This window comes from Pygocentrus nattereri, chromosome 26, assembly GCF_015220715.1.
Source record: "Pygocentrus nattereri isolate fPygNat1 chromosome 26, fPygNat1.pri, whole genome shotgun sequence".
Lineage (NCBI taxonomy): Eukaryota > Metazoa > Chordata > Actinopteri > Characiformes > Serrasalmidae > Pygocentrus > Pygocentrus nattereri.
The window spans coordinates 1,344,477-1,368,577 of record NC_051236.1 but is presented as its reverse complement, the minus strand read 5'-3'; the positions used below and the strand labels follow the sequence as shown (position 1 = coordinate 1,368,577).

Sequence of the window (24,101 nt, the reverse complement as noted above, 5' to 3'; positions counted from 1 at the left end):
AAAGTGGCCAGTTTATGACGTGAATAATAAGGATGTTAAGTACACTGTATCTGATTGGTGCTACTACAGCTGCACCAAAATGCCTCAGCATAACTGTAAACTCATGTGCGAAGCATCCAGTCGCCTCTTACTTTCAATGCAGCATTTTATTTGAGTTATCTTATTTATACAGGCAACCAATTATTAGTTTAAAAAATGAAATGCCAGTTTGTTCCATTAACTCTGGCTAAAAAGAGAGTAATGAAAATGGTTGATATGTTTATTCAACCCACGCAGAGTGAACTTCGGATTTAAAAAAGGCCAAAAAAAAAAAGAAATCAGGATCTGAATTAGCAATAAAAATCCATATCAGTGAACACTAGTGTAGAGTTATGTGTTTAGATTATAACCTAATACATTTTCATGTCATACACTGTAGTGTACGGAGCCCCGCTGGTGACATCATCCCGTATAAATAAAAATAATGCGTGGCTACGACTTAGTAAGGCATGGGAACAAGATCATTTAGTTGTGGCCATGACTTAGTAAGGCATGGGAACAAGATCATTTAGTTGTGGCCATGACTTAGTAAGGCATGGGAATGAGATCCTAATGCGTGGCTAGGACTTAGTAGGGTGGTGGAATGAGAAAATTATGTCATGGCCACTACTTAGTAAGGCATGGGAATGAGATTCTAATGCATGACCACAACTTAGTAAGGCTTGATCTCGTTCCCATGCCTTACTAAGTAGTGGCCATGACTTAATTATCTCATTCCACCACCCTACTAAGTCATAGCCACGCATTAGGATTTCATCCCCATGCCTTACTAAGTTGTGGCCACACGTTATTTTTATTTACGCAGGATGTCACTAGCAGGGCTCTGTAGTAGTGTCCAGCAACCATTCCATTCAAATAAGAAAGTGCCTCGGATTTGGGATTTGTCATGATGACGGCGATCTTCTCCAAACCCAAGATCGCTGCAGAAACCTAAAGCTGTGTCCTTGCACACCTTTAACGACTCCATGGCTGATCCAACCTTCACAGTTATTTTCTTGCCGTGTGGGGATTTGTCGAATACGGGCTGGACGAAATCCTTCAGATACGGCTCTATCTCACAGGCGATGAGCTGTCCATCCTCTGGTAAAGCCTCAGCCATGGACAGAGCTCCATAACCCGTGAACATTCCGATCTCCAAGACCTTTCTGGCCTTACTCATGTGGACCAGCATTTTCAAAAACTGTCCTGCAAAGTCATAAAAATCTTGAATCAATGAAATATGCTGTGAAAGATGAAATGACAGTATGGTAATATTTTCCTGAACTGAACTGATACCTTCAACGTGCCCAGTAATGCACTCCTTGGGAAGTCTAAACATGGTTTTCCCATCTTCATACACTTTATTCCATTCATGAGAAACAGTTTTCCTGTCAGAAATAAGGAATCTGATTGAAGCTGTAAACTGACCTTATACTACATAAGCCGTGTAAAATAATATCAATAAATGGCATTTTTATGAACTTTTTTTAATACATACTCACACACACACGTGTGTGTGTGTGTGTATTTATATGTGTTTATAAATGTACACACATATAAACACATATATACACACACACATTACATATATATATCCAGCAACCCCCCCCCCCCGCGACCCTGACGGAGAAGCGGCTTAGAAAATGGATGGATGGATCTTGCTGTTATCAGAAATAAACCTTGTATCCCAATTTTTGATGTTTTTCAGTTTTTCACATAATTCGATTGTCCTTTACATTGTATGCAAATTTCATAAAGAATGGACTAAAAGAAATCACCTAAAATGACTTATAAAAATTCTGGTTCCATTGACTCACATTAAAAGTAAAGTAGTTTTTCCTTCTCCTGTAAAGTGTTGGAGATACGAGGTTTTAATCCGACAACATCGATATACAGGAAAACCTTGTATCTCCCTTTTTACCCATTACCCTTTATGTTGTATGTAAATTTCATAATGAATGGACCAAAAGAAATGGCATAAAATTACATGGAAGTACTTTTCTTGGTGTCTGCACCAAGTTTGACTTGTCTTCACGCTGCAAAATGACTAATAGGGCAAAAACAGATTTGCCAACATCGGGAACCATTTTCATATTTTTGTGCCACATAATGTAAATTTTCACTCAATAGCACTGAACTTGTGGAGGAGAATTCACTTGGTGAGACGTGAATATAGTGAGGTTGAATACTTCAGGCCACACAGTGGCTGTTATCAAGGCTGGACTTTTTCAACAGTTATCCACATAACATTTTGTGATGACTATGAAAAAAATCATGAACTGTTTATTTTGCATGACAGACTGGACTTTGACCCTGTCAAATTATCAGTGTTGAATGAAAGCAACATCTACCTGCTTTTGAACTTGGCTCCTCTGAAAACTGAAATTATCTGACTTCCTCGTCATCAACTCACTTAATTTGACAGGACGATATTTTTCAGGCTAAATAATTTTACTTAATGTGTTTATGGTAAAATTGAACATTTAAAAGTCACACTTTTACCAGGATTTCCGTGAGCTGAAATCTAATTACCCCCTTTTTTAATTACCAGCAATAACTACGACCCCTAAAGCCTGACCAACAATAAGCCTTACAGTCATGCATGTCAGCAGTGCATCCATGTCTTCTACTATGCCGGCATCTTGTGGTGTGTGGTGCCTGTAAAACCGGTGTTGTGAAATATACTCACTTGAATAACTCGGCTAACGGTTCACTCTCAGGGCTGCTCATTCGTTCTAGGTACATGTCCAGTCCACTGGCAATGTCCAGAGCCTTTTGAAGATTGCAGCGTAGCTCCTCAGGAACACTGGCATTTCTGTCTGCTATCTCTTTGGCCTTCAGCAGGTATTCAACAATAAACTCCAGAGGAGTGTCGGAAACTAAGTTTGAAAAGGGTTGAAGAGTCATACAACACAACATATTTATGTCTCAAGAATACTACATATGATTCAAATGGTGAGCATATTCAAAACTGAAATACTAAAAAAATTAAGTATGAAATTCTCTTCAGTGCTCAGACTCCATCTGGAGCAGGGGTGTCAAACTGAGTTCCTTGCGGATCACAGCTCTGCAAGGAACTGCAGAAGCTGCACTCACCGGCCACTTTATTTCATTATGTTCAGTTGCTTCTTAACACAAATAGCTAATCAGCCAATCACGCGGCCGCAGCTCACTGCATTTAGGCGTGTAGAGGTGGTCAAGACGACTTGCTGAAGTGCAGACCGAGCATCAGAACGGGGAAGAAAGGGGATTTAAGGGGCTTTGAACGTGGCGTGGTTGTTGGTGCCAGACGGGCTGGTCTGAGTATTTCAGAAACTGCTGATCTGCTGGGATTTTCACGCTCAACCATCTCTAGAGTTTACAGAGAACGGTCCGAAAAAGAGGAAATATCCAGTGAGCGGTCAGTTGTGTGGACGAAAATGCCTTGTTGATGTGAGAGGTCAGAGGAGAACGGGCAGACTGGTTCCAGATGATAGAAAGACAGCAGAAACTCAAATAACCAACCAGAATCTCTGAGGAACGTTTCCAACACCTTGTTGAAAGTGTGGCACGAAGAATTAAGACAGTTCTGAAGACAAAAGGGGGTCCAGCCTTTTACTAGCACCACTCTGATTGACTTTGATTACATCTCAGTGCTTGAATTATGTAGAAATTTTGAACAACAGGTGGAATTCCCCTTCAAGCATAGACCAAGGTCAAGGGCCATTCCAGAAATAACAGCCTAACCCAGTGGTGCCTAACCCTGCGGAGATTTTAGAGTTTTTCCTGCTCCCAACATTCCCAATGAAGCTAACAAACTGAATAACAAGTTATTCCTGAGCAGAAGAGGGTGTTTTAGAGCAGGAAGACAAATGTGCAGGACAGGGAGAAGTCCAGGACCAGGACTGAGAACCCGTGGAACCTTTATAGACTGTTTGGCAGCCTTGTACAAAACTATTGCCACTAGACACACTGCAAAATGATGGTTCTTCAGAGTTCTTTAGTAAAGAAACATTCAAGAACCATCATTTTCAAGGGTTTTTTCATAAAGAAAATGGTTCTATATAGAACAATGAACTCTTAAAGAACGCTTTGCACAAATAAAGGGTTCTTCGCATTGTGAAACCGTTCTATGATGCAGCATGTTTCAGCGAACTACATACACTCTTAAAAAAGATGGCTCTTCAAGGGTTCTTTAGTAAAGAAATTGGTTCTATATAGAACCATGAGTTGGGATGTTGTGTAAAACATAAATAAAAACAGAAGACGATGATTTGCAAATCCTTTTCAATCTATATTCAATTGAATCCACTACAAAGACGAGATATTTAATGTTCAAACAGATAAACTTTATTGTTTTTTGCAAATATTCACTCATTTTGAATTTGATGCCTGCAACACATTCCAAAGAAGTTGGGACAGGGGCAACAAAAGACTGGGAAAGTTGAGGAATGCTCAAAAAACACCTGTTTGGAACATTCCACAGGTGAACAGGTTAATTGGAAACAGGTGAGTGTCATGATTGGGTATAAAGGGAGCATCCCTGAAAGGCTCAGTCGTTCACAAGCAAGGACGGGCGAGGTTCACCACTTAGTGAACAACTACGTGAGCAAATAGTCCAACAGTTTAAGAACAACGTTTCTCAACGTGCAACTGCAGGAATTTAGGGATTTCATCATCTACAGTCCATAATATCATCAGAAGATCCAGAGAATCTGGAGAAATCTCTGCAGGTAAGCGGCAAGGCAGAAAACCAGCACTGAATGCCCGTGACCTTTGACCCCTCAGGCGGCACTGCATTAAAAACCCACATCATTCTGTAACGGATATTCCCACATGGGCTCAGGAACACTTCGGAAAACCACTGTCAGTGAACTCAGTTCGTCGCTCCGTCTACAAGTGCAGGTTAAAACTCTGCCATGCAAAGCGAAGCCACATATCAACACCACCCAGAAACGCCGCCGGCTTCTCTGGGCCGAGCTCATCTGAGATGGACTGACGCAGAGTGGAAAAGTGTCCTGTGGTCTGACGCGTCCACATTTCACACTGTTTCTGGAAATCATGGACGTCGTGTCCTCCAGGCCAAAGAGGAAAAGGACTGTCCGGATTGTTTTCAGCGCAAAGTTCAAAAGCCAGCATCTCTGATGGTGTGGGGGGGGGGGTGTTAGTGCCCATGGCAGGGGTAACCTGCACATCTGTGAAGGCCCCATTAATGCTGAAAGGTACATACAGGTTTTGGAGCAACATCTGCTGCCATCCAAGCAGCGTCTTTTTCAGGGACGTCCTGCTTATTTCAGCAAGACGATGCCGAGCCACATTCTGCACGTGTTACAACAGCGTGGCTTCGTAGTAAAAGAGTGCGGGTACTAGACTGACCTGCCTGCAGTCCAGACCGTCTCCCACTGAAAATGTGTGGCGCATTATGAAGCTCAAAATACGACAGCGGAGCCCCCCGGACTGCTGAGCAGCTGAAGCTGGACATCAAGCAGGAATGGGAAAGAATTCCACCTACAAAGCTTCAACAATCAGTGTCCTCAGTTCCCAAACGCTTATTGAGTGTTAAAGGAAAGGTGATGTAACACAGTGGTGAACACGCCCCTGTCCCAACTTCTTTGGAACGTGTTGCAGGCATCAAATTCAAAATGAGTGAATATTTGCAGAAAACAATAAAGTTTATCTGTTTGAACATTAAATATCTCGTCTTTGTAGTGGATTCAGTTGATTATAGGTTGAAAAGGATTTGCAGATCATCGTTTTCTGTTTTTATTTATGTTTTACACAACGTCCCAACTTCACTGGAATTGGGGTTGTACACACCAGTCACAGTCATACTGTTCACTCTTAAAAAAGATGGTGCTTCAAGGGTTCTTTAGTAAAGAAAATGGTTCTATATTGAACCATGGACACTCATTTCCATTTTGAAAGGGTTCTTCATAATGATGGAGAATGTGCCATAGATGGTTCTATAGCGAACCTTTTTAAAAATGGTTCTATATCACACCCAAAAGGTGCTGTTTTATTGGTGTTGGTTTAGGTGTTGTTTTATTGTTACTTTGTCAATAGGAGAACCCTTTTGGATGCAATCTGAAGAACCCTTTACGCATGCAAAGGGTTCTTTGAGGGTTCATGCTTCTATATAGAAACATGTTCTTTACTGAAGAACCCTTTAAGCACCATCTTCTTGGTAGTGTAGGAGGCAGAAGTTGGCTTCTGTTCGCCAGCGTCTCGTTCGACTTTTCCGTTCCACCTTAAATGGTGCAGCGGTTGCATTCTGGCGAACGTGGAGTAAATTGTAAGCGCCGCACCATTTAAGGTGGAACGGAAAATTGTAAGAGAAGCCGACGGGCAGAGGAAGCCAGGCTCAGCCTTGTGTTCGCCCTGCCCTGAAAACGCTGAGCGCTAAATAAAGCCCCGCAGGAATGCCGGACGCTGCCCTACACGTGGCTCATGGACACGACGCCAAGTCAGCCGGGGGTCACTACATCAGCAGCGCGTGCTAAACTGGAAAGGTGCCGAGCCCTACCTTTGTCCACCTGCATGGGGGTCCCTCTGAGAGCGCTCGGCCGCCGGACTGACTGGAGAAGTGCGCTTGGTCTGGCGACCTGCTGCGCGTCTGCGTTACTCAAAGCGCGTCACACGCGGTCTTACACGAGGGGGCGCGAGGCAGTTAGTCTGGGGTTGTATCTCACGTATTCGAGGAGTGGCTTTCTGACCTGTGCAGCGGTGTTATGTGAACTGCATAACTGGAAATACAAGTGTTACGCATGCATGACCTGCTGTTCCAGGCTGTTCGGTAGTTTTTGTAATATATAAGTGTAACATATAGCAGAAGTGTGGGCGCTCCTGGTTAAACAACCTTTATTATTAACTGTTTATAAGTGTAAATAGGTGAACACGTCCTCTACAGACAGCGCAGTTCTCAAATCACCATTTGTTTGCCGAGTTTAACGTATTTTGGCTTGTGCTAAAGTTATATACACACACACACACACACACACACACACACACACACACACACACACACACACACACACTCACCGGCCACTGTTATTTCTGGAGTGGCCCTTGACCGGTGTATGATAAGACATTGGTCTATGCTTGAAGGGGAATTCCACCTGTTGTTCAAAATTTCTACATAATTCAAGCACTGAGATGTAAACAAAGCCAATCAGAGTGGTTTGACTTGTACTAGACATTAAAAAAGTATATTAAGCATGTAATAATTACTTTATCTTTTAGAATGGTGGTGCTCCGTCCTCCAAGCTCAGTTTCAGAGACTTATAGCTTCTATGCTGAAGAGCACTGAAGCTGTTCTGGTGGCTCATTCTGGTCCAGCACCTCACCAAGACGCTTATGCTGTTATTTCTAGTACTGTAAATCAGCCTTTATGCTCCTAAACAAACCGTTTAAAGCTATTTATCGGCACAGTAAGTGTGTTCTTGCTTATAGAACACCATATAGCCTTGGAATATGTGCAATCAAGTACAAATGTGGCAGCAGGCAACAAAAACGCTTTGTTTTCAGAAAAGTACTCGAGATCCTGTGAGCTGGTATGAAGAACACAGGTGTGGTTTCTGACTTGTCAGTGCCCTCCAGCCACTGCATGGATTTGTCCAACTCAGCAACTGCTTGTAGAGCAGGACTGCTGATCTGGGACCTGTTCCTGTCAGTAACAGCGTAGTCAATAAGAGAGCAATCTGATCCCAGATCAGCACTCTTATTCTGAGAAGCCTTGTGAATACAGGCTTTAATTTAATGAAGGATTAAACTAGGTGTTAGATGATGACTCCAAATAATGCTGGGCTGCTGTGAGGAGAGGTTTGGAAATGGTTAAACAAACACAGTGACCTTCATTGCGATTGATATTTATTGCATTTCTTCTGGACAAATAACACTTTTTGTCCAGTTAAGTAGCTTTTTTAATGTTATTTTTGCCGACGCCTCAAACATTAGCGCCAGCGGTGGACAGTAACTGAGTAACTGAGTAAATGTAATGAGTTTCTGTACTTTAGTATTTTTGGTGTATCTGTACTGAAGTTTCTCCGTTCTGGGCGTCTTTTTCCTTTCACTCCACTACATTTCAGAGTCTAATATCCGACTTTTTCCTCCTACATTCTGAGAAATCTGTCGTTCCTTTTGGTTTCTGTGTTTATAAAAACGTAACATGTCAAAACGAAAGAAGCGCAAAGCCAGAGCACCAATCAGGGCCCAGCGGTCACTTTGTTTAGAGCTGGTTTTGACCTGTTGGTCATACCGACCCAGTGCAGCACGCGGTTCAACGTCAGCGCAGCAGCGTAAAACTTTGGGAGAGTCTGTTCAACATAAATGATGAACTAACCTAACTTTGTGTAAATAGAGCTCAATATAGAAATATGTCCACATATGCAGTCGAGACTGACGCGGCTTTTTTCTGAATTTCTACAAACACCATTTCATTTTATAGTAAATGAGTTTGGGCTGGTTTATGTTTATGAACAGACGCCTACAGATCAACATAGTAAAGGAGCTCATCTGTGATCCTGAGTTTAAAGCCAGTTTTTATTCAACTTAAACTTGGAACTAAGTTGTAAATAAATCTGAAACTGAAACTTTGCTTGTGTGTAAAAAGTGATTTCAGAGCCACTCGGTTCTCCCTGATGGAAACTGTTTACCTTCAGTGTTTTGTGCTTCTGATCATTTTAATAGACGTCAGCGTCACTAATTAATGACGTTCTATTAAAAGACTGGTTTACCAAGAGAGACGCTGGAGGACTTTCACCTGAAATGAGTTCATGAAGCCAGTCTGGTTATAAAAATGATAACAGGACATCAGAGCCAGAATTACTCTTGTAGTACTTTTACTTTATACTTAAGTACATTTGAAGGGAAATACTTTAGTACTTTTACTCAAGTGGAGGTCTAAAGGGAGGAACTTCTACTTTTACTGGAGGAATATTTTACCCTGGGTGTCTCGACTTTAACTCAGGTACATGGTTTGTGTACTTCGTCCGCCTCTAATTAGCACCAAACTGAATATTAGGGTAGCTTCTGTAGAGCACATGTTATATACAAGTTTAGAACTGTTATAAATACTATGAATAATTTAATAGTGTGTTATAGTAGATGTAATGTGGTGTAGTGGTGTTATAGCACTACTGCTGCTTTATTCATACCATTCTGCCGAGTCAGCCAGTCTCTGTAGATGCATGTAGTGACCTGTATTAAGCTAATGAAATGTGTGAACCTCACAGGCTCTGAACCCTGTGACACCAATGAGCCTGAAGAGACTTTGAGTGATTTTGCAGTGGATTATATTGTACATATTGCCAAATGACAGTTTCATCTGCTCGCCTCCACTTTTGATCGACTGTTTGGTACAGTACCTCTGGTGTTGTTGATTTTCTAAGTGATATTAAGTTGACACATCTTCCACTTAAACTCAAAGGTTTTACTTAAACCTAAAAACATATAGCAAAAAATAAAATTCACTGGGCAGCTGCCCCAGACGGTGTGTCATATTTACGCTTTTCTATATTTTTGCTTAACTTTAAAGAAGAATTTGGGATCTATTGAGTGTTTGATGAGGCTGGGTAACTACAGTGGTATTTTCCTCAGGGCTTTTTTGCTGATCTTCCTCTGACACGTACAGTCTTTCGTTTTTGTCAGGAAGCCTTTCTCAAATTACATTATCGCCTGAACATAACAGGCTACGTAACATCCATTCAGAGTTTTGTAACCTAACCGTAAGGCACGGCCGTCTTACATGACCATTTTGTAACGTTGTGTAAGGTGAAAAGGTGTGAAGAAAATCTGCTTGCAGGAGAAAAAAAAATGATGCTTTCATAAGAAAGCTCCACCCTCGTTTTTGCTGTTTGTATATATTGGTGGAAACATGGAGTGAATGGAGGAGTTGCAGCAGATCATGGATGAGGAGCAGAACATTACCAAAGACACAGATTTCAGCCTGGTCCAAGTCAAAGGGACATGGAAACGCCAAAAGGCCTCATGCCATGGCCATAAGGGACGAGTCTCAGCTGCAAAGATGTGAGTATGGCAACTGTGTCTCAGGCAGTGCATTCATAATCATTTTATCTAATAGCTTTCTGTGATGGAGCGTTTAGAGGTATTAAACTGGTTTAGTTCCCATCTGAATGACCTTGAAGGTTTAATTATACTGAAACTTTCAAAAATGGGACAGGGACATTATAGGAGACCACAGGTGGTTTCCTGTCTTAGCGTTTGTATATGCAACAGCACCAGGATGAGGCATCACCTGTAGGAGCTTTTATTAGACCTCAAAATTTCATAAGACGTGTTTCAAGTAGCTTGCTGTAGGTTCATGAAAGCAGCTGACGCATGTAGAGCTGGATAAAGCCTAATCATGGTCTAAATGTCAGTCCCTTTTTACACACATATGTCCAAATGTTTGTGCAGACCTGCTCACCCAGAGTTTCTTCCAAGGGTATTAAAGTGGAGTTTGTTAACCTTTATTGCAGTAACAGCTCCTGCTCTTCTGGGACGGCTTTACGTTAGATGTTGAAACACTTCTGTGAGGACAGATTCTGATGTTGGATGGTTAGTTCACTCTAGATAGTTAGAATCATACTCATCTCAAAGGTATGAGATGGAGCTCAACCCAACTAGCTGACATTTGGCATTGGGCATGGTGACCTTAGGCCCATGATGCTGCTCCAGAGTGCCCCATTCTATTTGTAGTGCTTTTCTATGGCTGTAAGCAGTATATGACTTTCTGTGCCTATATGTCTTGTTTTTGTCTGAATGTTGTAGCTGTGAAAGCACTTCCTCCCATGCCATTTCATGGACAGTGGTGAGTCCCATCACCTTCACCTACACTGTCACCCAGACACATGATCTTCTGAACCCCAGCAACGACACTCTCCTGATGGGCCACATCAGAGATCCCAAGCAGCTCGAGGACCTCAGCTCCAGCACCAAGCCTATAAAGCGATTCGTAGTAATGGATGAGACGGTGTACAACCTTTATGGCTCTCAGGTCACTGACTACTTTCGGGCCAGAAATGTCCTCTACAGAATCCTGCCACTGCCAACCACAGAGGAGAACAAATCCATGGACATGGTGCTGAAGATCCTGGAAGAGGTCCACAGGTTTAGCATTGACAGACGCACTGAACCCATCATTGCCATTGGGGGAGGTGTTTGTTTGGACATTGTTGGTCTGGCTGCCTCCCTCTATAGAAGGCGTACCCCCTACATTCGTGTCCCCACCACCCTGCTGTCCTACATTGATGCCAGTGTCGGAGCAAAGACCGGTGTGAATTTTGCAAACTGCAAGAATAAGCTGGGCACCTACATCGCTCCTGTTGCGGTATTCCTGGACAGAGCTTTCATCCAAACTGTGCCCCGCAGACACATATCCAACGGACTTGCAGAAATGCTCAAGGTATGTTGGAGAACATTCATTCCCTCATTCCCCATGCTCACCATACTGTTGTAACAGTCCTTGCATTGTTCCTCCTCTAGATGGCACTCATGAAGCACAAAGGCTTGTTTGAGCTTTTGGAGACCAAGGGAAGGTTTTTGCTAGACTCCAAGTTCCAGTCAACCTCTGGACTACATGGCAACTGCTCTGACCCCGCCTCAGTGTCCACACGGCTCGCTATAGAAACAATGCTAGAAGAGCTGGCCCCAAACTTGTGGGAGGACGACCTTGATAGGCTGGTTGATTTTGGTCATTTGATCAGTCCTGAGCTGGAAATGGTAACTTTTCTTGCACAGATTCACCTTCTGCATGGCCACATGAGTTTAACCACAATAAAACTGAAACACTGCCCTGTTTCTCTGAAAATGATATTGGCTTCTCAGTAGCTTGTGGGTTATTGCTCCTTTTAAAGAAGTGTGAGAACCTTTTTAATTTGCTTCAAAGCTTTCACTGTGTGTCAAACTAGGCTTTAGAACAAGAGTGGTCTTGGTTAAAGTTTTCCCAACCACGTATTTCCAGCATGATGGTAATGCTCTAGTTGTTGTTCACTTTCTAGAAGATTCTGCCATGCCTGCTCCATGGGGAGGCAGTGAATATCGACATGGCCTACATGGTGTATGTGGCCAGTGAAAGTGGGTTCCTGACCGACGTGGAGAGGATCAGAATCATCCGCTGCATGCTCAGGCTGGAGCTGCCGGTGTGGCATCAGGCCTTAAGCTTTACTCTGGTCCAGAAAGCTCTGAATGACAGGCTGCAGCACTGTGGAGGCCTGATGAGGATGCCTTTACCCATTGGCCTCGGAAGAGCAGGTACATGTTTAACACACATGATTATGTTATAGGCTTACTATGGGCCTATTTTCAGCTAGCATAGTTGTATGCAGACGTTAGGGTTTTTTTGCATACAAATTTTTAATGATAATTGCTTAATAATAATTATAATTTCTTGCTTTTTTACTGATGTTTACCACATGTTCTCAGCCCTGGTCATGGTGTAACCCTAGTCTTGCGTGGCCAGACTTGATCTCGTATTGAGAATACTATTGAGAGACGTTTGGGGACAACTTTTTGTTGCTGAATTGCACTGAAGTCTGGGTATGACCCCAGTAAAATGTAACCTGGAGTATGATATTATGGCATCGTTGTAGAATAAGATGCAGGAAGCATTGTGTTTTAAAGGCAAATGCTCTTTTATTGAACAGGCAGCAAGGGCGAGCATCAGCTTACATAGCTTATTAGCAGGCAGGTGACTTCTAGCCTCACATTTTCACTTTGTGGTAGTCACTAACACTGACAGTACAACCCCTCAGCACAATGCAGTAAAGCACGAGCAACATATCAGCCATTGAGCCAACAGCGACATCTTATCCACAAGGAATGTCTCTTCTGCTGCAGGTGTGGCGCCTCCCGAAAGCCTCTTTGCATGGCTACTTTGCATGGCCATGACTCCCGTGCCCCTACAGCAGTGTGAGCTAGTGGCAGGACTGCACAATATATAACACAAGCTAAACAAGCTAACTTATCTAACAAAGTAGAATAGCCGGCCAGTAAACTAACTAGGTTGTTTTTCCCCGTTTTTCAGCATGTAATGTGCTCTCTGCTCACACAACATGCATCTATGTGGGACTTTTTAGCCACACTAAGTTATGTTACCCATTGGTAGCTGTGGTAACGAGTACCCATCAGCCCCTACTTTGAGCTCTGGCCTCTTGAGGTGTTTGACTGGTTTAGAAATGTCACTCTCAGTTTTTCCCCACCCTAATAAGTCTACAATCCCACCTGCGTTTAGCCCAAGATTTCTCAGGATTGCCCCCAGACGTTCTTGGTATAAGATGATCAGTTAAGCAATCTGTTTGTTAATAACTCCGGTAACACTTTATTTGAAGGCTACCTACATAAGGGCTTTATGACGCATTCATAAGCACTGAATAATGTGTTTATGAAGCACTACTTGAACAGTTATTAAGTGCTTATGTCGGTTCTCGCAACCTGACATAATAAGAATAAACGTTGAACATATTTACAGCACTAAACATATTTAAACCCTATACATAATCGCATCAATCATCTGATCCATGCCATGGAGGGAAGAGGGGGTGGTTTCCAGGCATATTTAACCTGATATCAGTACAATGGTCTTAAGAATGCTGACATAAATAGTTACGTATAGTGTTTTAAATGTTTAGTGCTGTAAATATGTTCAATGTTTATTCTTATTATGTCAGGTTGTGAGAACCGACACAAGCACTTAATAAATGTTCAAGTAGTGCTTCATAAACACATTACTCAGTGCTTATGAATGCGTCATGAAGTCCTTATGTAGGTATCCTTCAAATAAAGTGTTACCATAATAAATAAGTGAACTCGCAGGGCAGGGGGTGAACTCCGGGACCAGGCTTGGGAACCTGTGAAATATCGTTACTGTATTGCAAAATAAGTTGTTTTCACTTAATATACACTACTACTGATTTAACGTGCTTCCTGTGAATGCGCTCACTCTCTGGTTCTTTTTCAGAAATATTTAATGACGTCAGGAACGACACTCTCTACAAAGCGTATGAGAAGTGGTGTGATGACCTGGGCCCTGGCTCAGAGCAGTGACTGCACAAATTCTGCTTTTATGATGATTTCTCTTAGATTATTCTTAGCAAGTTCTTGTAAAACGTTTAGGTTTTTCTTCTGATCTTTATGAGATCATGAATCCACTGTTAACGTGAGGCGACACATTGGAGTGTCACGGTCGCTCGTACGGTTGTGAGCATGGGGCGCGAGTGCACATACCAAATCATTCAGGCCAACTATTTCTTGGCAAGAATTTAAGCTTGTGTCACAAATAACATTGAATGACTTTGGAAGTTAAAGCCTAATGCACTTCTGGCACACAGTGCTGTAATGAGGCTGCAAATAGTTTGAGAACGTTTTAAAAGTGCTAACAACCGATTTTACAAAGTTCTGTTGCACTTTCATGAAATGTCGCACCGCACGACGCCTCTTGAACATGTTTGTTTTATTGGCGCATAGCTACACTAAAGGGAACGGACTGTTTGGTTTGTGTTTAATGGTTTCATAGTACTGTATGATGACTTTTTATAAACTGGGAAAAAAAAGTGTGAACAAGGTTGCGGGTCCGAAAGAGAACTGCGTTTATTCTAATATTTAATCTAAAGAAGTAAAAGTTATAAAAATGAACAGAAAGTGGTTTTGATATGAAATACTGTCAGACATGCCAACTAAACAGGGACCAAAATAGCAGAAAGGAGCATTTCAAAAATTCTCTTTTTTCTTTTTTCATCAGTTTTGTAAGGTATGTTTTGTATGTATAAGCATGCACATTTGCATTAAACACCATTTTAAAGAAAACTAACACGTCTCTGTGTGTAATTTCCGTCGAAATGAGCTTGAGCTTGACAGCAAAATGCCTTGAACTAATGGCACTTCTGTCACTGTCTCTCAGTGGTTCTCAAATCCACCACATAACGGCCCAAAAAGCTGATGGCCTGGTCATGAACTTGGATTTAAAGCAAACTAGACAATAACAGACAACAGGTAATAGACAAACAAACCTTCTACATGATTTTAGTTGTAATAACTTAAGTAAAAATATATATTTGCCTTAAAATTGTCTTTTGCAATTACAACAGTCAGGGCATACAACAGGCCAGAGTACTGGTGTTATGTGTGGATAGCCATTAGTTCTTTCTGTGGTATTCAAAATGAAAAATATAAGTTATTGTTAAAAAAAACAAAAACATGATACCCTACATACAGACATTTAAAATAAATGTAAAAATGGCATATTAAATACTGGGCCACCTCCAGACAACGGGGCTGGTGAAATTGCTCCTCCAAACCACTGTATTCTATAATCACTGTTAGTCTTATTATCTATATCATTCGGTAACAATAACTTGGAAATATAGGATTAGATTTATCGGTAAAATCTACCAGAAATGTAGGAAAGAGCAAACATAGTGTGAAAACAGTATTAGCGCTCTCTCTGTTGTTTTATCTAGTCTAACGGCACACATTAAGTCTAAAATACAAAATTTAAGCGAAATTGTAATTAATAGAAAATGTAACGATGCCTAAATAGGATGTTCCTTGTGTTCATGGTGCTTTCTGGGACCCTTTCACCTGTCTAAACTTTATTATTTATTTATTTATTTATTTTAACTACTACATAGCAAGACTTTAACCACAAATCTTTGCTTCATGCTTTACATAAAGCAACGCCTGTGATGTGTGAATGTGCTGATTTCAAAAGGCTACGCTCTTTCCATTTTAATGTGAATGTCAAATGTCTCTAATCTATTTCACACTAAGTTATGCCGGCTCAGATGCCAGCCGAGGGTGAACGTCAGACTGAACCACTGCTCACCGCAAATGGTTCATTATTGAAAACCGAAGATTTGCAGGTTACGGTTTCATAATCGCTGATTACTCACTGAGTGGATCCGTTCACAGTTTCCTCGCACGTCGATCGCAGTGCAGCACCGTCGGCAGCTTTGACACGCCACATGTTTTCTTTGACATGCTACACTTTAAAGGGGAATTTGTTTGCATAGTTCTCTGTTGAGATGTAAACCGTTGTTTCATGTGAGATCACATGTTCACTGTAGAGAAACTAAGCAACTCAGTATTTCTTTACAGTGGTGGTGATGGGAACCAGGGGTCACCATGTCTACAGCACAAATATAGCCACTTTATTTATATCCAAAACCACCAGTGAGCCTACACGTGTGTTTTTATATGTATATAATGCTGATGATAGTAAAATAGTGGTAAATCATGAACAACAAAGTTTTCTCTAGGGACTGTTTTGCTTTACGACACCCTGCATGTACCACTCTGATCAAAATGAATGATAAAAATTAGTTTTAGGCCAAAAATGTTCTGAAAAGTGTCGCCAACCGTTTCATGTGATAACTTTCTGAGATGGAGCTTTCAGAGGAGGACGTCTGGTTCCTGTCAACACCACTGTGAAGAATTCCGTCTCTAGAACGGATCGTCTTCACATCAAATCACTCGGAATGATGGCAAAATTGTTTAAACATTGGTGGAATTCCCATCCAAAGTATGAACTGTGCTGCAGGCAGCGGCAGTTACTGGAAGTGATGTTCTACACTCTGTTTAATTTTGCTTCTGATTGAGATTATAAACCCAATATGCTATTAATAAGCAAAGTGACATAGGTACAACATAGGTACCTCTTTTAAAAACACAAGGTGCCAAAAAGGTCATACAAGAACCACATTTGCTTCCCTAAAGAGCCTCCAAACTGACGGTTCTTTAAGGGAACCTTTTTGTAAATGAAAAAATATTATCATGTAAAAAAAAACGTACAGGTTTAATACCCGTTAAAGTGTTTACCTAGAACTGTATGTCCAAGCCAAGAACCATCTAGGAACCGTTTATTTTTAAAGAGGGTTGAGGTGTCATTGCCTGAGGTTCTTCTTGCTTTGCTGTCTTGTAGTGTCACTAAAACGTCGGATCATGACTGAACACACAACAGAAAGCTGTGAAAATGAAAACAGAGCATATAAAATGTGAAGGAAAGTGTTCTCAGTCCTAAGAGGTCGTTAGGAGATCAGAGACTCCTTTTATACAGTACTTCAGCGTAGCTGGCGCAGTCATCCTGCAACACGGGCCGTGCTCTGCGTCACAGCAACAGCCGTACAGATAACAGCTTTGGTTCATTTGCGTTCGTTCACAGTGCTAACAGCCCTTGTCCTGCTCCTCCGTGCTGCTGCTGCTGCGCCTGCTGCTGCTGTTGGAATGCGTGGGGGAGCCGGAGGAGAGCAGGGGGTTGCTGGAGCCCATCGGAGAGAGAGCGTTATCCATAAACATGTCCTCCAGCTTGCCGGAGGCTTTGTCGTGGCTGCTATAGAGCCCGCCGTCTGGCTCCTCTGTTGGACTGTCGTTGTAGCTGATGGTCCCGTTGTTGAGGTCCAGGGTGGTGGTGCGGGTCAGGTCCGGGCTGGGCAGGTGTGTGTGGGCGTACAGGTCGGACGAGCAGTTGCCCAGGCCGGGCTCTTGCTTGATCGCGCGGGCCACCAGCTCGGTGGAGCAGAGCGCCGTGGAGCTCCCCACAGTCAGGCCGTGAGCACGGGCCTGCATTTCCAGCTCCTGATGAGAAAAACACAGAAATGCATGTCCAGATTTTGTCCACAGTAGATGGCAATTTGCTCTCAACTAAACATCGCTGCTTTTTCAGTTTTTGACACAGTTTGAAATGCATGTTGCTCTTTATATGTGTGTAAGAACCCTGTGCGGCATCTTTATTTGTAACAGTGCAGACAGAGTTTCAGCTTGTTTCCTGATATTCTGTGCAGTTGTAAATTGCATATCTCATTCAAAAACCTCTGACAAATTACAAGTTAATCCTCGCTTTATATCATGAATTTGTCCCAAACTTTAAAAGCCTGGTTCGAAGATGAGTTTGGACATCTGTATATTTGAATAACCACAGCCATGCCTGGTTAAATGGTGTGAAAATGATGGGAATTTCCCCTTTAATCTGTGAATGAAGTGGAACGTTTCCTGCTGCCGTAGTACTGAATACCCTTTACAAGAACACTACCACATTGTCGAACGAAAAGATCTAGTGTTTACAGAAATAAGAGCTAAAATGGGAACGCTTCGGTGGTTATTTGTGTTGGGGTACCTGAATGCGGAGCAGGAGGTGTCTGTTGGCGTGCTCCAGTCTCTTCTGCCTGCTCTCCAGCTCTTTAGCCCTCTGCTGCTCTCTCTGCAGCTTCCTGATGTAGTCCACCGAGGCCTTCAGAATGGTCCCCTTATTCCACCTCATGTCCCTGCAAAACAAGACGCATTCATGCTAAAATCAATCTCACCCTTTCCAGCATCTTCACTAAAGGCGAAATCTGTTTAGCTCTTGAACTTATTATATCCACAGTTTTTAACTGGATCCATGAAGATTAGTATTTTACACACATGGTACTGTGCAAAAGTCAGAGACCACCCTATCGTTATTTAATTTCCAGTCAAATTAGCTATTAACACCTTAAATGGCCAAGGCCCACCAGCAGGCCCAAAGTCCTATTACACACTTTTATAGCCTAAGATTAGCTCAGGCAGTTTACACCGAAGTCCCTGTAGTTGCTGAATAATAAGCCTCAGTGTGGAATAAGCCTGGGATTTTAAGGGGTTAAACTATTCATGTTTCAGTGTCAAAAAAAAGGCAGACAACAAATTTAACATAGAAGCCTACACCCTAATCCCAAAGCGATTTATGCTGTATTTACATTACGATGACAGGAGCATCGCAGTGACCAGAGGAACGTTCCATCAAGAGTTCAATTTTCCTAACTTTTGCCATTTTCGGAGCCACTGAGGGATTTTAAGGGGTGACGCTATTCATGTTTCAGAGTCAAAAAAGGCAGAAAGCATATTAGACACAGAAGCCTCAAGGTGACTGAAGTATGCTAAATAAATGTAATAACATTTTTCGGTTTTTCGGGTGTCCCTCTACCTTAATTACAGTCTCCGTTCTTTCTAGGAGACTCGGTTTTTCAAAGAAATCTGCAGACACACCTCCAAAGTTCAGGCTTAGAAGCTGCTTCTCACATAATCCCAACTACAAATCTAGACGCATCAATAAACCCGTCAATAAAAGCTCACTCCACGTCTCGGATGTTCAGTTTCAGTGCTCTAATGCAATTTTGCCTCTTTTTCTCTTGACAGCTGAACATCTTCTCTCTGTTATCTGATATCTAACCTCCTCACAAATGTCTCCTCTAGCCATTTCAGACGTACATGAGAGGGAAATCTGAAGGCAGCCGAGTTACGGAGTTGTGACTGAGCTTTAAGATCAGAAGGATGGAGGAGTTAAATTAGCAGTAGGTGCACAGAAATAAAGAGTGGAATTAAATACAGACAGATTTTACATTGTATACTGTTTTTTGATGCTTCTGTGTAATTTTCTATTAAATACTGACCAGCCACTCCATTAAAACTGCCTGTTTGTTTCTACACTCATTGTCCATTTGATCAGCTCCACTTACCGTACAGGAAAGTGTAGGTAAAAGGAGGTGTACTTGATAGAGTGGCCGGTCAGTGTATATGTTTCCTGCCTTTCGCTGACACTGGAAAACGAACAGCCTGTACCAAATTATCATTTTGATCAAAACTTAAATAAATGAAAGTGACATAAGTTTATTCATCCTATACAGAGACACACGTCTGCACAGTTTAATGCACAATTATTGGAAACTGAAACTGAAAACGTGGCCTGTGCAAAGTTTGTTATGTTAAGTTCGTCCCTGTAGAGGACATGTTGACTTATTTTCACTTCTATCACGTGAGGCTGTTCAAACTTTGTCTTTTGTGATGCGTTTTATTGTTGTTATTATATCACTGGAGCTGAATAGATAAATGACATTTTAACCTCTTATGCTCCAGGGTGTATTTTGGTTTGTCCATCTGAATTTTCGTGACCAAATCATAAGGCAAGTTATTCAGTAACTGCATGAAATACATGGACATTTTTATTTTATTCATTCATTTATTTTTTGTAAAAGCCCCTCAGATGAACAGATCGTGTGTTTTATGATCTCCACACGTCACCACACGCTCACAATTTACTGCTGAAGGCCAAAAATCTCCGCCGCTCTTTGTGTTGTTCTCTAAAAGTGATGTTTCCAGAGCAGATCACTGAAGAGACGCCGTCTGTTTATAGTTTAGAGCCCAGATTTGGGGAAAAACGGCTCGACTTTCAGTAGAAAAACAAACTGAGTTCAGCTTTTTTTATTATAAGGGTTTAAAATGACGTCACCGTCTATTAGACTGGAGAGAAGAGCTACAGCCTCACACGACGCCCAGCTTCTGAATGGAGCTGATGGAACATGAACATTATAAAGGATATGATAACGTGTGTTTTGGGACCACCTTTTTTTTGGGACTCAAGGAGTTGAAGAGGTTAATGTTTTTTGTTTGTTTGTATTGTTTTTTGAGACTTACGGATCATTGGACTTGGGAATTAATGTCCCGAGTTCCTTAATTCTGTCATTTATGTTGAAGCGTCGTCTTCGTTCAACTGCAAAGAGGGAAAAGACAACAGAGACAAAGAGTTTGTTAGACTGGCTGCAGCACCACATTTAAACTCCTTTTACAGCTTCATTCATTACAACCGTAAAAGCTCCTTAATCTGTTGTTTTACACCATAAAAATCCATAATGAACTACATAAACTGTACCAGCACTAAAGCTCGCCAAATCCTCTCTGATACGCAAGCTTTTACAGCACAATTCAACGTACAGCTGCAGTAAAATAAACCCAGTGAGTTAAGCTTATTTACAAGGCAGTTCAACACCTATCTAAGCAGGCTACTTCGTTAATATGACAACTGTTCTCACTCAGGTTGTGGTTGTCCTTCTTTTGTCTCTCCTTCGCCAAAGCTCTGACCTCTGCTTCTGCAACAGATAACAATATAAACTCATTCACATTCGCAAGGAAGTCTTTCCAGTATTGCAAATAACATACAACTATGGAAATGGACTTAAGCACACTTGCAATTTGCTTTATCTCTATGATTAGTCACACAATGTGCTGTTTAAAAATCAAGAATCCATATTGTGTGCAATTTATCTTCAATTATAATTTCATTCACAACAACAAACAGTAAATACACATGGTGAATCCTGTGAAAATGCTCTGATCTTGATCGCTGCACAGCAAATACAGTTGAAGATATACCAGAAATATACGAAAAACAGTCCACATGACTAACATGATGTGTGTATTCTGATTTGAGTTTGCCTGAGAGGCCAAGTAGAGGGGAACATACCTACTGGAAGGCCTTCGGGCCTCTCATAAGAGTCAAACTTGCCACATGGTCCAGGTTGGTCCAAGTGCATCATGCCAGGAGCTGGAGTAACCATTTGGTACAATATAGTTTTTATTCATAATTGCAATTGTGTACTCAAAATTGCACACAATATGGATAGATCTGTGATGACCTACACCTTTCTTTGGTCAGATTTTTGACATTTTGCATCTATTTGCAGATGGGGTTTGAGCTTCAAATGCTCTAATTAAATTTACTTCGTGGTAATTGTTTTTCTTAATCTGATTGATTTTTGATATTTTTGTCAAATTGTATCGGAGTGAAATTCACAGATTAATCATTCACAGATTAAAGGGGAAATTCCCATCATTTTCACACAATTTAACCAGGCATGGCTGTGGTTATTCAAATATACAGATGTCCAAACTCATCTTGGAGCCAGGCGTTTACAGTTTGGGACAACGTTAACAAAGCTGATATACCTGAAAATTCCCTTTTCACGTTGGCTAAGTTAGATTGGCAGGAGTTTCCAATGGTCACCCCAGCTGGAGGAAGAGTGTGATTACTGTATATGTCCAGTAGATTTGTGGAAACAGGGATCTAAAAGGAAGTAAAACATAAAAATAAACGGACTTAACAAATGGATTATCTGTTAACTATTTAAAACAGGCGTTGCAAGCTCACTTAACCCTTTAAGCAACAAAGCTTTATGACACACTTCTATAATCTAAGAATACCTCAGTCAGTACTTGTAGTTACTGGTTAAGGCAAAATTGTACCGTAGGAAACGTAATCTTTTTTTCAGATTTGCCACTATTTTACCATTACCAATATTATGAAAAAGTATATAGAAATATATAAAAATAAATATAAAAAGTAACTTCACACTTGAATGAACATTTTGAGGGACACTGTAGTAAAACGAATCATCCACAAGCGGCACCATGCCAAAAAAAACAGGTTTATAATGCCCACCAGGAGGTCAGTGAGACCAAATACAAGCTTTGTATTGGTCTATTCAAAGTTTTCCCTTCATTATTAACCCTTTCAACATCATCATATATGTTGAATGTGACTCTAAAGTGAGGTAAATAGTTTGTTACCCTGAGGCAACATTGTGCAATAGAGGATTAAATACTAAAATAATTTCAGTGAACCCAATAACATCTTTATCATCTATAAATGTTTCAAATCAGTCAAACCATGTGGGTTAAAGGTTCATTTATTGTACTAAATCTAGTGTCTTGGTCTAAAGAGATTCAGATAGGTGTTGTTAATCCAAGGTATAACTAAACGATGTGTCGCAGACCCGGGCTGGAGAACTGTGGTTCTTGAGGGCTGGATTCCTGTACAGTTTGGTGACTTTCCAAGTCAAAAGCATTTGATTCAGTTCAGCAAGTAACTGCCAGGTTTAGCTGCTGTGCAAAGGCAAAGAAATCTCCAAACTGTGCTGGAATCCGGCCCTCGGTTTCCCACCTCTGCTTTAGACCAATCAAAACAGTTCTGTGGAGTCATCGGACACAACGTAGTGGTCGGACACTAAGTTCCTGTGGTTGGACGCTATGTTCCTTATTCAGATTACCGTATTTGCCATTTGAAGTCCTGTATCCATGAGCCCAAGGATATCATCGTTATAACTGGACTCCAAGCTGATAATGTCTTCAATTACGTCGTCCATCTACACCAGCAGAGAGAATGTGTAAGCAAGAAGATACGAATCACACGCAGACGTTGCTTGAGATGGAAACTCAAAGAAACGTTATAACTGTAAGTCTCTGGGTGTACGTACCTCTTTCTCGCAGTTGGAGGTGAGGGTGAGCAAGGCCATAGGGCTGTTAGGGGCGCTGACTCCTGGGCCGGGGGGCATGCCGTGCTCCGGGGGCTGGCTAGGGCACGGCCCGTTGCTGGCCTGTGGGCTGAGTTTGGCCCCCAGCGTGCTGGACAGGTAATGCTTCACCTGGTGCCGCTGGGTCTGCTGGAGGTGGTACTTAGTGGGGTTTTCCAGGTGAGACTGTACCTGGAAAGGCCAGCAAGTTAAATCAATACTACATATATTTGTATCTATTTACATGTATGTGGAATGGATGGCCAAATAGATTTAGCATGTATTTAGTTCAAGACTGATTACTATGTATTTTCATCCAACATCAAAGTATAACGGTAACAATACAAGCAGTATACAACATATTACAACATCACAACATATCACAATATTAAAAAATGGACACAGCACGTCAGCATAAAAACATCAAGTAAACAATCAAGGCTAGAAACAGCAAACATCCACGATAAAACTCTCCCAAACTCGTTCCTATTAATAATCCAGCTTCTTCACTTTAAGCAAGGTCAGTCACCAAAGTTGTACCTCACCTGGTAATGACTGTACTCGAGCATCTCCAACATGCTGTTATGTGCAAAGAATCAATTCATAAACGTCAATAAATATTCCCTTAGCGAACTCAGCCCAGCTTCTGTTGAACCGAGTAAAAGAGTTAATGAGCAAAGGAGCTTCGACCAGTTACTCTCAATGCCAGTGACAACCCAAAGAAAACATTTAAGCAAGGGGAGGAGAACTTGTTGCCCTCATACTAAGTCGCCCCCCCAAATGAAGACTTTATGCTTTTATAGAGTTCATTTGACGTCACCATCCCCATTTGACAAAAGCCTCTTTTAGCTGATGGGTTACTAGTCTCTAAACTGAAACTGGCTTACGGCTAACTACTGTTTCATCTTTAGTTCCGCTCGGCCTGCATAAAACATTGTTTGTTCTGAGCGTCCACGATACAATCGCCACCACTGTTGGTTCAAGAACAAGGCAGAGTAAATCCTGAAACGTTGCAGAGTGGAGACAAAATCGCACACA

The 24,101-nt window shown here is 41.6% G+C and overlaps 3 protein-coding genes across 4 annotated transcripts in view; 1 reads left to right on the top strand and 2 right to left on the bottom strand.

Moving 5' to 3' along the window:
• zgc:113054 (uncharacterized protein LOC541322 homolog) overlaps nucleotides 1-6,609 on the bottom strand; it is a 31,266-nt gene extending 24,657 nt beyond the window's left edge. Inside the window, exons 1-4 of the mRNA XM_017691776.2 lie at nucleotides 6,521-6,609; nucleotides 2,708-2,897; nucleotides 1,315-1,406; nucleotides 992-1,224 (exon numbers count right to left, since the gene is read on the bottom strand). Coding sequence (XP_017547265.1) covers nucleotides 992-1,224; nucleotides 1,315-1,406; nucleotides 2,708-2,897; nucleotides 6,521-6,536 — 531 coding nt within the window. The 5' untranslated portion in view covers nucleotides 6,537-6,609. The remainder of the gene's footprint in view (nucleotides 1-991; nucleotides 1,225-1,314; nucleotides 1,407-2,707; nucleotides 2,898-6,520) is intronic.
• A 3,083-nt stretch (nucleotides 6,610-9,692) lies between these two features.
• Nucleotides 9,693-14,796, top strand: eevs (2-epi-5-epi-valiolone synthase). Its single transcript, XM_017691777.2, has 5 exons — nucleotides 9,693-10,020; nucleotides 10,765-11,398; nucleotides 11,479-11,715; nucleotides 11,994-12,246; nucleotides 13,952-14,796. The coding sequence occupies exons 1-5, from the start codon at nucleotides 9,878-9,880 to the stop codon at nucleotides 14,035-14,037; spliced, it is 1,353 nt and encodes a 450-aa protein (XP_017547266.1). The 5' UTR covers nucleotides 9,693-9,877; the 3' UTR covers nucleotides 14,038-14,796.
• Nucleotides 14,797-16,548: 1,752 nt separating this feature from the next.
• mitfa (melanocyte inducing transcription factor a) lies at nucleotides 16,549-23,812 on the bottom strand. Of its 2 annotated transcripts, XM_017691778.2 has the most exons (9): nucleotides 23,609-23,812; nucleotides 23,028-23,255; nucleotides 22,821-22,916; nucleotides 21,721-21,838; nucleotides 21,239-21,319; nucleotides 20,808-20,864; nucleotides 20,413-20,488; nucleotides 18,101-18,248; nucleotides 16,549-17,562 (listed from the first exon to the last, which is right to left on the bottom strand). In XM_017691778.2, exons 1-9 carry the CDS (start codon nucleotides 23,639-23,641, stop codon nucleotides 17,152-17,154), a joined length of 1,248 nt encoding a protein of 415 aa, XP_017547267.1. In that variant the 5' UTR covers nucleotides 23,642-23,812; the 3' UTR covers nucleotides 16,549-17,151. The 2 variants fall into 2 exon arrangements, with proteins under 2 accessions (XP_017547267.1, XP_017547268.1); XM_017691779.2 differs by lacking the exon at nucleotides 21,239-21,319.
• Nucleotides 23,813-24,101: the final 289 nt, after the last annotated feature.